This window comes from Podarcis cretensis (assembly GCF_951804945.1).
Source record: "Podarcis cretensis genome assembly, chromosome: 7".
Classification (NCBI taxonomy): Eukaryota; Metazoa; Chordata; class Lepidosauria; order Squamata; family Lacertidae; genus Podarcis; species Podarcis cretensis.
Genome location: NC_137176.1, coordinates 23,692,385 through 23,705,369, shown reverse-complemented (window position 1 = coordinate 23,705,369; position 12,985 = coordinate 23,692,385). Strand labels below are relative to the sequence as shown.

At 44.5% G+C, this 12,985-nt stretch overlaps 1 protein-coding gene across 2 annotated transcripts in view; it reads right to left on the bottom strand.

Moving 5' to 3' along the window:
- Positions 1-3,267: 3,267 nt before the first annotated feature.
- The window catches only part of LOC307220860 (glutamate decarboxylase 1-like), a 33,298-nt gene continuing 23,580 nt past the window's right edge, over positions 3,268-12,985 (bottom strand). Inside the window, exons 14-16 of one of the 2 annotated variants that reach the window (XM_079985012.1) lie at positions 8,403-8,510; positions 5,217-5,265; positions 3,268-3,530 (exon numbers count right to left, since the gene is read on the bottom strand). In XM_079985012.1, the coding sequence (XP_079841138.1) occupies positions 3,478-3,530; positions 5,217-5,265; positions 8,403-8,510 (210 nt within the window). In that variant the 3' untranslated portion in view covers positions 3,268-3,477. Of the gene's footprint in view, positions 3,531-5,216; positions 5,307-8,402; positions 8,511-12,985 lie in introns of both variants that reach the window. The other variant, XM_079985011.1, reaches the window with a different exon arrangement.

The window sequence follows — 12,985 nt, the reverse complement described above, 5'->3', positions numbered from 1 at the left end:
ATCACTGAAAAGGCCCTGGCCCTGGTGGAGGATAGTCTGACTTCCTTAGGGCCAGTGACCTCTAAACTATGGTGATTCATGGACCTTAAGGTCCTCTGCGGGGCATACCAGGAGAGGTGGTCCCGTAAATACGAGGGTCCTAAGCCACATGCAATATGGGGAACGGAACAGACAGTGTTTAGCCAACCACAGTGAAGGGAGGCAGCAAACATCAGTGACATTTGTTTTGAAAATAGTTCAACCAAATTTGTATTCCAAATTGGGTCATTGTGAAGTTTGGTGTTGTAACCACAGATCAAATATCACAGATACAACTTCCATTTTACTTCGAACCTAATACGTTTTGATGGAGCCCATTCACATATCCAGCTTCAAGTTATCAGGTCACCTGGTATTGATAAATCAAATTATATAGGTGAACAAATTAATTTATACATGGGTATGGGCCCAATTCACCCAATGGTTACAAAATACAAAGTTTAGTTTTCCAGCTTGCATGTAGTTTTAGTAACTTAAGGTTTATTTCTTTGTTTTTTTGACAGAGACAGAGGGGTTAACTTGGAGAAGTGTCAGATAAAAGAAATGTTCTTGTGTTAATGGTAATTTTATAGCTGTGGGGTGATTATTTTCTTAATAAGACCGGGGGAAATCTAGTGTGTGTGAAGCTTCATAGTCCTTTAAAAATTTCTATGTATGCTGAGTTACATGAGGCTATTTCTTTTGGGGACTCTTAATATCTAAGAGTTAGGTGCTCTTAACAAATGTGATAAGCAGAACATTAGAAATAGTATATACTAACCTACGTTAGACAAATTAAATCAGGATTGGAATATATGTTGTTGGGGAAAGTGATATGCACACCCCTTGAGGTTTGGATAGGCAGTTAATGCTTCTATAATCATTGAGAGCATTCATAAAATTTGAACCGAGATGTTTTATAACACACAGCACAGATGTGAAAATATATGGGTGAGTCATTATTGTTCAGAGAAGTTTCATAAGACCATAAAAGAGCTGCCCAGGGGAAGGATGCATCACCTGTGAGAATGGAACGAGACTCAGAGAAGCCATAAAAACACATCCTCAATTTATTTTATGCCTCATCCATGCAGGGTAGATTCTCCCCTCAGATCATTGCCAGTGCTTCAGCAAAGACTCTATCATGAGTCCTTCTGCAGTATTAGCAAGATTACCCAGCTCAAGTCCTCCTGCTGTATCTGCAATCCTTCTGATCCCACTCAAATGTGAAGAATCACATAATCTAGTAGAGCCAGGGGAGCCCACTATAAGGGACTGAGCAAGCTGATCACCACCTCTCTTAAGAAAGCAACACCCAAGTCATACTGAGTCAGACCACTGACAAATTTAGTCCACTCATGCTTACTCCAACTGGTAGTAGGGCTTCGATTCTTCATGTCAAACCGGGCAAGTGGGAAGTATGTGAATAGGGCCTGCTGGTATTTTAAAATGAAGAATAGCCATGCTGGACACCAGTTTGAAGCACAGAGTATCTTTCTAGTTAAAATCACCCTATGAAGCTGACTAAGGGACGCGGGTGGTGCTGTGGGTTAAACCACAGAGCCTAGGACTTGCTGATCAGAAGGTCAGCGGTTCGAATCCCCGCGACGGGATGAGCTCCCGTTGCTTGGTCCCAGCTCCTGCCAACCTAGAAATTCAAAAGCACGTCAAAGTGCAAGTAGATAAATAGGTACTGCTCCGGTGGGAAGGTAAACAGCGTTTCCGTGCGCTGCTCTGGTTCGCCAGATCCCCCTGAGGTCCGCACTGAAACAGCCGAAGAACCAAGTATTTTTGAAACAAAAAATGGGCAGCTCTAGCTGCCTTGTCTCCCCGCTGGAGGGATAGGATTCCTGGCCTTCAATTATATAAGTTCCACACTCTTACCTAGCTAACACCAAATGAACAGGAGACACACCTAGATGAAAACAAGAACCCTCCTCTGTCTTCACATGCATGTTTCATGTACATAATTCATAGAAATCAACCATGTTTTACATAATTGGGAAATCACTTGTGCGTTTATTAGTTTATTTAACATTCATAATGCAATGACAATATTGCTGTAATGCTGTTCAACCTATTCTGGATTATGTACATTAAATCCATATAACTTCAGCTAATAATCTATTACTCTGTGCTTATTGAGATCCCTGTCAATGTCCCTGATAGCAATGCTTCTTTTCAACACAACACAAATATAATTTCCTAATAAATATGAAGGATTTATTCCGACATCAAAAAATAAAAATCATCCCTATGGATCTTACAGGCAGAAGAAAGAAATGTGTTTTTGACCTCTTGTGATGCTTGCTTTGCTTAGGGCTGCCATTGTATAAGAAAGCAGGCTTGCATCTGTTGGTCCATTGTGACCTGGTCTATTTGGTTCAAATCCAAGGCAATGAAAAGTGCATCATATTTTTGTGTGTGTAGATCTAGATCTATCTGCCTGGACTTGGGCCTATTAATTCTAAGAAAATGATACATGGACTCCTCTTGTCTTCATAAGGAAAACAGCATTCCAAATCTGAGAAATAGGATTTAATAGACAAATCCTAAGGGAGCAATCCTCTGCACAAGAAGCTAGTGTAAAGCAAGCTGGTGTGAGTTAAGCTGATGTAAATAAAGCTACGCCATATCCAAAGCATGGCTACTGCTGGCAGAGCTGGCCTGGCAGAGGCAAAACAAACCTTTTATATAGTGTTTAAGTTACATCAGCTTTGGGGCAGGTTGCCAAGCCACATGACTGAGCTGCCAAAGCTTGGGATCCAGCTTAAGTTACCTCTCTCTTGCCACACCCTTTTCACAGACCTTATGCAAGCTTAAAATACACCAACTAAAAAGTGCTGATACAGTGGTACCTCGGGTTAAGTACTTAATTCATTCTGGAGGTCTGTACTTAACCTGAAACTGTTCTTAACCTGAAGCACCACTTTAGCTAATGGGGCCTCCCGTTATCGCCGCACCGCCACAGCACGATTTCTGTTCTCATCCTGAAGCAAAGTTCTAAACCTGAAGCACTATTTCTGGGTTAGCGGTGTCTGTAACCTGAAGCATATGTAACCCGAAGTACCACTGTATTTTGTTAGACAATTGAAATCAGAGATATGGGATATCTACTAGTCTATCATCTACCCACCCATTCCTTAAATGCTACATTAATAGATCTTGTATTTGAAGATAGTTTTAAAGATAAGCAGCTTCTAACCATGGTTTGTTCCTATTTTGAAGAACCTCAATATGCACCCAAGGTCATCAGAACAACAGCGACAAAACTTTGAACAGGATCCACTACACCAATGAAATGTTGGTCCCCACTTTTTGAGATTTATGGCCAGCTGTCACAAATCCTTCCCAAGCCTTTCAATTTCTTCCAAGAGAAAATCAACATCTGATTTCTTGGTTGCTGGGTTAGAGAAGACCATTCTGAAAAAATTCACATGGTTCCCGTGAGGCTGATAACTAACCATTGTAGTACCTTCTTCTATCATCCTCGCTTTTATCTTTGGAGCAACCTAGACATGGATATATAGTAAAAAAGTTGCAATTATGTTTTGGAATAATTTAGGAACTAGTTCCATGAATAGGCAGTAGCAATAGTCTGGATCTGTAGCAGAGTAGATATGATACTGTAATGTTTGGTTTTAAAGAAAGGATGGAACTCATTGGACATGTGAAAGAAGAAGAAGAAGAAGAAGAAGAAGAAGAAGAAGAAGAAGAAGAAGAAGAAGAAGAAGAATAGTAGTAGTAGTAGTAGGGGTTTGGATTTGATATCCCGCTTTATCACTACCCAAAGGAGTCTCAAAGCGGCTAACATTCTCCTTTCCCTTCCTTCCCCACAACAAATACTCTGTGAGGTGAGTGAGGCTGAGAGACTTCAAAGAAGGGTGACCAGCCCAAGATCACCCAGCAGCTGCATGTGGAGGAGCGGAGATGAGAACCCGGTTCACCAGATTACGGGTCTACTGCTATTAACCACTACACCACACTGGATCATCCAGAAGAAGAGATTTATCAGGTGCTTTTAATATTTGGCAGGCATCCTCTCTAAATTCAGTATACCTGAAGGAGCGTCTCCACCACCATCGTTCAGCCCGGACACTGAGATCTAGCGCCGAGGGCCTTCTAGCTGTTCCCTCACTGTGAAAAGTGAGGTTACAGGGAACCAGGCAGAGGGCCTTCTCAGTAGTGGCGCCTGCCGTGTGACACACCCTCCCATCAGATGTCAAGGAAATAAACAACTATCCTACTTTTAAAAGACATCTGAAGGCAGCCCTGTTCAGGGAAGTTTTTCATGTTTAATGCTGTATTGTGTTTTTAATATCCGATTAGGAGCTGCCCAGAGTGGCTGGGGGAACCCAGCCAGATGGGAGATAGGTGGGTTATAAACTTATTATTATTATTATTATTATTATTATTATTATTATTATTATTATTATTTTGTTTTAGATGACAGCTGAACAATTTTTTCAGCAAACTTACACCCACATGTAATCTATTGAACTATTTTTGTTTCCAAAGTTTTACTGGTTTCTGAATGCTTTGAACAATGCTTTGAACAATAGCTATTTTTATGTATATGTGGGTTTTTGCTGTGTTTTAGGTACAATTTTACTACGTATGCCTCTTAAGAGAGCTCTTTGATTCAGCAGTTTATAAATTTCTCTAAATAAAATAAATACAGGTATTGGAAACAAATGCAAAGAAAGGGCTTACATTATGAGACACTTATGAACAGCCCTTTTAAAAGGGTATCTAGTCACTGTTGCTGTAGTATGATTGGCTAAAACTTCCAAAGATGTAATAAGCACAACAGCTAGGACACTCTCAGGACTAAGCCATGGGCAGCAGCAGGAGGGAACCAGTCTCTAGGAATCAGCATCCAAGAGTTTCAGGCTTGAAGAATGCACCAAAACACATTTAAATATGTGTTTTAAGAGAACTGCGCCTTAATATTCCTGAGAGGCTTTCCCCCTAAAATTGCAGATTGATGTGGAAATACAACAGAATGGAATTATGGATAAAAAGAATATGCAAAACTGCCCCAGGTTGGAAATGGACAAGTTTTCTCATCCCTAGTTCTGGTGTGTAGATGAAAGAAATTGGGGTCTGCAACAGATCTTAACAACAACAGCATTGGTGTTCCTATTTCTATACACACGTTTTGTGACTGACAAAAAGGTTTGCATGAGAAATTCTACCTGATGTAGTCTTTTTTCTCTCTCTGGTCCCTTTGGGATCTTTCGAAGGCTGGGTGGGATGTACCAGAAACACACATTGGTGAGTTCAGGCTTAGACAAACAAAATAAAATGCAAATTACAAAATGCCAATGTCTATCTTCAACAAATGTTTCCATTTATTAAACCCACCTGGACAGATTCTAAACTTCGCAATTCCTTTTCAGCAACTTCTCTAGTGCAATTCACTCACAAATGCTTACTGTGTGTGAATGTGAAGCAAACCTAAGCCCAATGATTCTCCCTGAGCTTTTAATATATAAAATATTTCAAAAAGATTCCAGAATCTGAAGAAGAGAATCTTGGTTTTCACAATTTGCTTGCACAAAATTAACATGGAAGCCAATGTTTAGTAAGACTCCAAATATATAAAAAGTCCCGGAGATGCTTCATAATCTAGCTGGCAGTTGCAAAACGATCATTACTCAAAAAAAGTCCTACAAGAGTCAGTGGTATGTTACTGTGAAATCTAAATTCATCCCAGTATAATATAAGCCTGGTCTCTGGGAAAGAGCTGGCTTTAAAAAGCGAAAATAAATCATTTAAATGTACCAAAACCCCAAGTGAGATGACTATTGGGAAGCCAGATTTATTAGCAAATATGTCACACAAATAGTTCGATAAAATCAGTTTCTCAAATGACAACTGCCAGCCCTCTCAGTACAATGTCTGAAAAGTCAGAATTCTAATTTATACAAAAGTATTCATTTATTTGTTGCAAATATAGTCCACCTTTCCTTCAAGGAGCTCAATGTGGAGTATGTAGATCTCTCTGTTTTATCCTCACCAGAACCTTGTGAGGTAGCTTAGGCTGAGAGTTAGTGACTTGCCCAAGGTTGCCCAAATTCAGTCATAAATAGGGTCTCAGCCAAGAATAAACTCAACCTTGACACGTATTTCAGCTGAATTTGTGGGTCCGAGCATGAAATGCTTTGACATTCAAAGCTCACAGGGGAAACTGGTAGTTTCTATTGACAAAGAAAGCAGATGGTACCTTGGACAGCTCCCAGAGGCCCTACTAAGGCTGCTACAATAGATGCCACCTCTGCAGGGAGCTAGAACCCAAGGAAGCTCAATGAAGCTTTATGTACAGGATAACTAGTGATAAAGCTCTGCCTCCATGGAGGAGCTGGCTGGCTGGATAAAAAGGCCCTCAACTTATCATCTTCTAGTCCTTGACTTCTGCTAGAGAGACAGAGATAACACAGGAGATTCATCCTTTGAATAAGTTTCTCCCATCAAGGAAGTGGCTTGAACCTCATCCACATCAGTGTCTTCATCTACGAACTGCAAGGGTTGTGGGTTACGACAGGCTGAATTCACTGCAGCCCTAATTCGGTGCTGAATTTGCCATACTTGAAGTCTAACTTTCAGACATTGGGTTGCAAAGAATGGTGGCTTTGTGCCGTTGGAAGTGTTTTCACTTGCCTCAAAGCAAGAGACCATATTTTCACCATTGCCCTGTTCCAATTGCAGCCCTGGATGCTCTGTTTTGCACTGTCGCCTCAGAGGCTTTTGAGGGTTGGCGACATTCATTGGGCTGGAGGGACTGGCGACCATCAGTCCTTGTGAAAGCACTTGCAGAAGCTAGTGCAAAATCTCCATTGGACACAATCCAATATACTGAAAGGACGGACAGTTTTCATTTGACAGACGGATTTCACTGAACTGCTTCTGTGATATATTGATTCATAAATGATTCCTGGTGTCAATGTGGATTCAATCTTGGCCAGTTACAGTCATCACACTTAGGACACTGGTGCATCTATATGATTTATTTTCACCTTTAAAGGCATCTCTTTCCCCAAGACTAGGCTTACATCAAATTGGGAGGAAACAGGGTTTCAGCATAGCACGTCTGGGCACAAATGAAACTCATGCGGCAACATCCCATAAGAACCACACATATTTGGTGGCAGAGCACATCTGCTTCTATATTTACATTATATATTTTACACCGGCCAGCTAGAATCATAAAGCCTCTCTGTTACTTTTAATATCTCTTTGGTTCTTACTGAGCATCATTTCCTTGCCTGGTTTTTTTCTTCTCTGGGATATTGCGTAAAACTGATGATAGCTCCTTCAGATACTCACATTAAGCATTTTATGCATTACTAGCTCAGGGAAATCAGTGAGGTTACCTGTGGTTCATATCTACACACAGTACAAGTATCTGCATACATTGCAGAAGAAAACTTGCTGGAAGTATTTTATTGATCGTCACAATCCTACACCAGCTGAAGCAACAATGTGTGGCTCATAGACCTTAAAAAAAAACCCGAGAAAAATAATTTACTTATTTTGCCTAATTTATTTGGCTTCTACTTATCATAGGTTTGCTGTGTGACACATTCTAACTTCATAGATCACTGGAAATTCTATTGAGTTCCACATACCCTGGAAATATCCATTTCCCCCTTTTCTTTTCAAAAATGAATACCGCTCAACATTTGATTACATTGACTCAGACCAATTTTTGTGATTTTTTTTCTAAAACCCTATGTTTTTTGTAGATCAGGAGTGGGGAATCTGTGGCCCTCTGGATATTGTTAGACTGCTAGGGTTGCCATATTTTGAAGAGCAGAAAAGAGGACACAATTGCCGACTTCTACTTTTAACTATGGATCTCTATGATGACTCTCATCATGGAAAAGAGGCTGTGTCCTAGAAAAAGAGGAAATATGGCAACCCTATTAGACTCCAACACCCACCAGCCTCATCCAGCATGATCAATGGTCAGGGAAAGTGGCAGTTGTAGCCCAACATCTGGAGGATCACAGGTTTCCGATCCATTGATTGATTGATTGATTGATTGATTGATTGATTGACAGATAGCACAGAGACATTGATCATCACTTCTCCACTTTGCCAAAAACCCAACATGATGCACAAAGTTTAAATATACTTTTTGAAACAATCACTTGAATGGAATTGCCTCGTACACAGAGTCATGTACATGGCCAGATGAGTGGAACTTAGTAAACAAAATGGAAACAGAAGTAGCTCGAGGAGCACATGCCACAAGCTAGAGGCAGTCACTCCTATTGGGTTGTGTGTTGGTCTGTTTGTTTATTAGTAATAATTAAATTTGATGCAGGATGCCAGGATCAATACGTAATCCAGTAGTACTCTCCTTGTTCAATACTTACCTCGGCATCAAACACAAGCTCATAGTTCTTTCTTGTCTTCAGTTCCTTGTAAAGGTATTCTGCAAGTTCTAGAAATCTGTTGATAAGCGTTTCAAATCCTCGCGTGCCCTGTAAGATATCAGTGGAGGGAAAGAGACAAAGTGAGAGAGTTCACTTTGCATCTAGACTGTGTCATACTATTTAAAGGATGGAAAGGCCAGTAAATCTACAGGTATAGCAGAAATCCACAACAAACCTGCAGCCCTTCAGATGTTGCTGGACTCCAGCTCCCATTGGCCCTAGTCAGCATGCCCAATGGTAAAGAATTGTAGGAATTGTAGTCCAGGTACATTTGGAAGGCTACAGGTTCCCCATCTCTGAATTAGACAATATATGTGCTGCCTACAGGGAAGAGCTGAAAGTCAAAGGTAGTGCAACTGCTTTGCATGCAGAAGGTCCCAGGTTCATCTCTGGCATCTTCAGGTGGGGCTGTCTTAAACCCTGGAGAGCCACCTCCAGCCAAGTGTAGACATTAGTGAGCTTGATGGACCAAGCCTCTGCATGACGTCACAGAATCATAGAATTGTAGACTTGGAAAGCGTCCCAATGGCTATCTAGTGCAATCCCATGCAGCACAGGAATCACAACTAAAGAATCCCTGGCAGATGGCCATCCAGCTTCTGTTTAATAATTTCAATGAAGGAGTTTACCATCTTCCGAGGTAGTCCATTCCACTGTTGGAAGTCCTTCCTAATGTTTAATAATATCCAAATAATATAATAATAATAATAATAATTTATTATTTATACCCCGCCCATCTGGCTGGGCCTCCCCAGCCACTCTGGGCGGCTTCCAAAAGAATATTAAAATACTATGATACATCAAACATTAAAAGCATCCCTGAACAGGGCTGCCTTCAGATGTCTTCTAAAAGTCTGGTAGTTGTTGTTCTCTTTGACATCTGGTGGGAGGGCATTCCACAAGGAGGGCGCCACTACCGAAAAGGCCCTCTGCCTGGTTCCCTGTAACTTGGCTTCTCGCAGTGAGGGAACCGCCAGAAGGCCCTTGGTGCTGGACCTCAGTGTCCGGGTAGAACGATGGGGGTGGAGACGCTCCTTCAGGTATACTGGACCGAGGCCGTTTAGGGCTTTAAAGGTCAGCACCAACACTTTGAATTGTGCTCGGAAACGTACTGGGAGCCAATGTAGGTCTTTCAAGACCGGTGTTATATGGTCTCGGTGGCCGCTCCCTGTCACCAGTCTGGCTGCTGCGTTCTGGATTAGTTGTAGTTTCCGGGTCACCTTCAAAGGTAGCCCCACGTAGAGTGCATTGCAGTAATCCAAGCGGGAGATAACCAGAGCATGCACCACTCTGACGAGGCAGTCCACAGGCAGATAGGGTCTCAGCCTGCGTACCAGATGGAGCTGGTACACAGCTGCCCTGGACACGGATTTAACCTGTGCCTCCATGGACAGCTGTGAGTCCAAAATGACTCCCAGGCTGCGCACCTGGTCCTTCAGGGGCACAGTTACCCCATTCAGGACCAGGGAGTCCTCCACACCTGCCCGCCTCCTGTCCCCCAGAAACAGTACTTCTGTCTTGTCAGGATTCAATCTCAATCTGTTAGCCGCCATCCATCCTCCAACCGCCTCCAGACACTCACACAGGACCTTCACCGCCTTCACTGGTTCTGATTTGAAAGAGAGGTAGAGCTGGGTATCATCCGCATACTGATGAACACCCAGCCCAAACCCCCTGATGATCTCTCCCAGCGGCTGCATGTAAATGTTGAAAAGCATGGGGGAGAGGACAGAACCCTGAGGCACCCCACAAGTGAGAGCCCAGGGGTCTGAACACTCATCCCCCACCACCACTTTCTGAACACGGCCCAGGAGGAAGGAGCGGAACCACTGTAGGACAGTGCCCCCAGCTCCCAGCCCCTCAAGACGGTCCAGAAGGATGTTATGGTCGATGGTATCAAACGCCGCTGAGAGATCCAGCAGAACTAGGAAACAGCTCTCACCTTTGTCCCTAGCCCGCCGGAGATCATCAACCAGTGCGACCAAGGCAGTTTCAGTCCCATGATGAGGCCTGAATCCCGACTGGAAGGGATCCAAATGGTCCGCTTCTTCCAGGCGTGCCTGGAGTTGTTCAGCAACCACTCGCTCAATCACCTTGCCCAAGAATGGAAGATTTGAGACTGGGCGATAGCTGGCCATCGTGGCCGCATCTAAAGATGGTTTTTTAAGAAGTGGTTTGATAACCGCCTCTTTCAGCGGGTCTGGGAAGGCTCCCTCACGGAGGGAAGCATTCACCACCCCACGAAGCCCATCGCCCAGTCCTTCCCGGCTAGCTTTTATAAGCCAGGATGGGCAAGGATCAAGGAGACAGGTGGTTGGTTTCACTCGTCCAAGCAGCCTGTCCACATCCTCGGAGGTAACAGATTGGAATTGATCCCATGCAATTTGACTAGACAGGACTCTAGCACTCTCCCGCCCCGGCCCTGCTCCCACGGTGGCGTCTACCTCTTCCCGAATCTGAGCGACTTTATCTGCAAAAAACTTTGCAAAATCATTGCAGGAGATCATGTGGCCCGTACTGGGCCCTGATGTAGCAGGTGGTTCCGCTAAATTGCGGACCACCTGAAAAAGTCTCCTGCTGCTGTTTTCTGCAGATGCAATAGAGGCGGTGAAGAAAGTCTTCTTCGCCGTCGCTACCGCCACTTGGTAGGCTCGACATTGAGCTCTAACCTGTGTCCGGTCAGCTTCAGAATGAGTTATCCGCCACCGGCGCTCTAGCCGTCTCAACGATTGTTTCATTGCCCTCAGATCCGTGGAAAACCACGGGGCTCTCCGGGCTCCATGCAATCGGAGAGGGCGCTTCGGAGCCAAACAGTCAATAGCCCTGGTTAACTCCACATTCCAGCGGGCCACCAGGGAATCAGCTGAAAGGCCATCAACATGGGATAAAGCATCCCCTACCACTCTCTGGAAACCATTTGGATCCATTAAGTGGCGGGGGCGGACCATCCGAATCGGTCCCACCTCCCTGCAGAGGGGAAGGGTCGCGGAGAAGTCCAGTTGCACCAGGAAGTGATCTGACCATGGCACTTCTTTTGTTTCACTTTTAGTTAGTGTCAGGTCACCAACATCCGTAGAGGTAAACACCAGGTCCAAGGCATGTCCGCGGCTATGGGTTGGGCCAAACTTATTCAGGGACAGCCCCATGGAGGCCATGCTTTCCATGAAGTCCCGAGCGGCCCCTTGTAAGGTCGTGTCGGCATGGATATTAAAATCCCCTAGGACAACCAAACTAGGTGTCTCCAGGAGAACATCCGCCACGACCTGAAGCAGCTCGGGCAGGGAATCCTTGGTGCAGCGGGGAGGTCGGTACACCAAAAGGAATCCTGTACTGCCCCTATTGCCCAACTTCCAGAACATGCACTCAGAGAACTGGGTCTTCCCAATAGGACGCCTGGTGCAAACTAATGACTTCCTAAAAATCACTGCAACCCCCCCTCCCCGCCCACAAGGCCTGGGTTGCTGTGCGTAAGAGAAACCTGGTGGACAAGCAGCAGCAAGAACAGGCCCGTCCGCTTCATTCAACCAAGTCTCTGTTACACATGCCAGGTCAAATCCCCCATCCATGATCAGGTCATGGATGGCAGTGGTCTTATGAATCATTGACCTGGCATTGCACAGCAGCACCTTCAGGTCATGTGGGTATCCCTTGCTGATTCTAGTATCCATCTGGTCAGGACCAGACCTGGAGGCAGGGATAGTCCTCAGACAACGACTAAACCTGCCTCCTCTGTAATGACATGGTCTGGTCTTAGCGTAACTCCTCCTCCTACCCGAGATCACTGAGATCGGTTGTCCCAACGCATCCCCCCCTGTGGAACATGCCGCAGCCATTTTGTTGGCTGGGACCCACTCCCCGGCAGCCCTGACCCCTCCCCTTAAGAACAAAATAAGTCCTTAAAACAATGAAAACAAAACAAAAAAGAAACCCCAAAAAACAAAAAACAATACAAATAAAAAACTCCAAAAATTACAAATCCATCAAAATCAAAACAAATTCCCAACTACACATCCATCCCACCCCCACCCCATCCCTGCATATACAGTAATAATAATGACAATAATAATAATAATAATAATAAAGAAATAAAAAGGAAAAGGAAAATTTTAAAACATTTTAAAAAGAACTCTGCACCCGTCCGGAACCCCCTGGGCTGCAGCAGCAGTGACAGCAATCGTCCCTGTCAGGCCTGTCAGGCCCCGCCCTAGGCCAGATGGTGAGTGGCAGGAAGGAGCAGGGCCCTCAGACACCCACGCAGGAGAGTCCTCCTGGGCAGCAGAGCACAGCAGTCCTTATGGGGCTTCAGGCCCCGCCCCAGGCCAGATGGTGAGTGGCAGGAAGGAGCAGGGCCCTCAGACACCCACGCAGGAGAGTCCTCCTGGGCAGCAGAGCACAGCAGTCCTTATGGGGCTTCAGGCCCCGCCCCAGGCCAGATGGTGAGTGGCAGGAAGGAGCAGGGCCCTCAGACACCCACGCAGGAGAGTCCTCCTGGGCAGCAGAGCACAGCAGTCCTTATGGGGCTT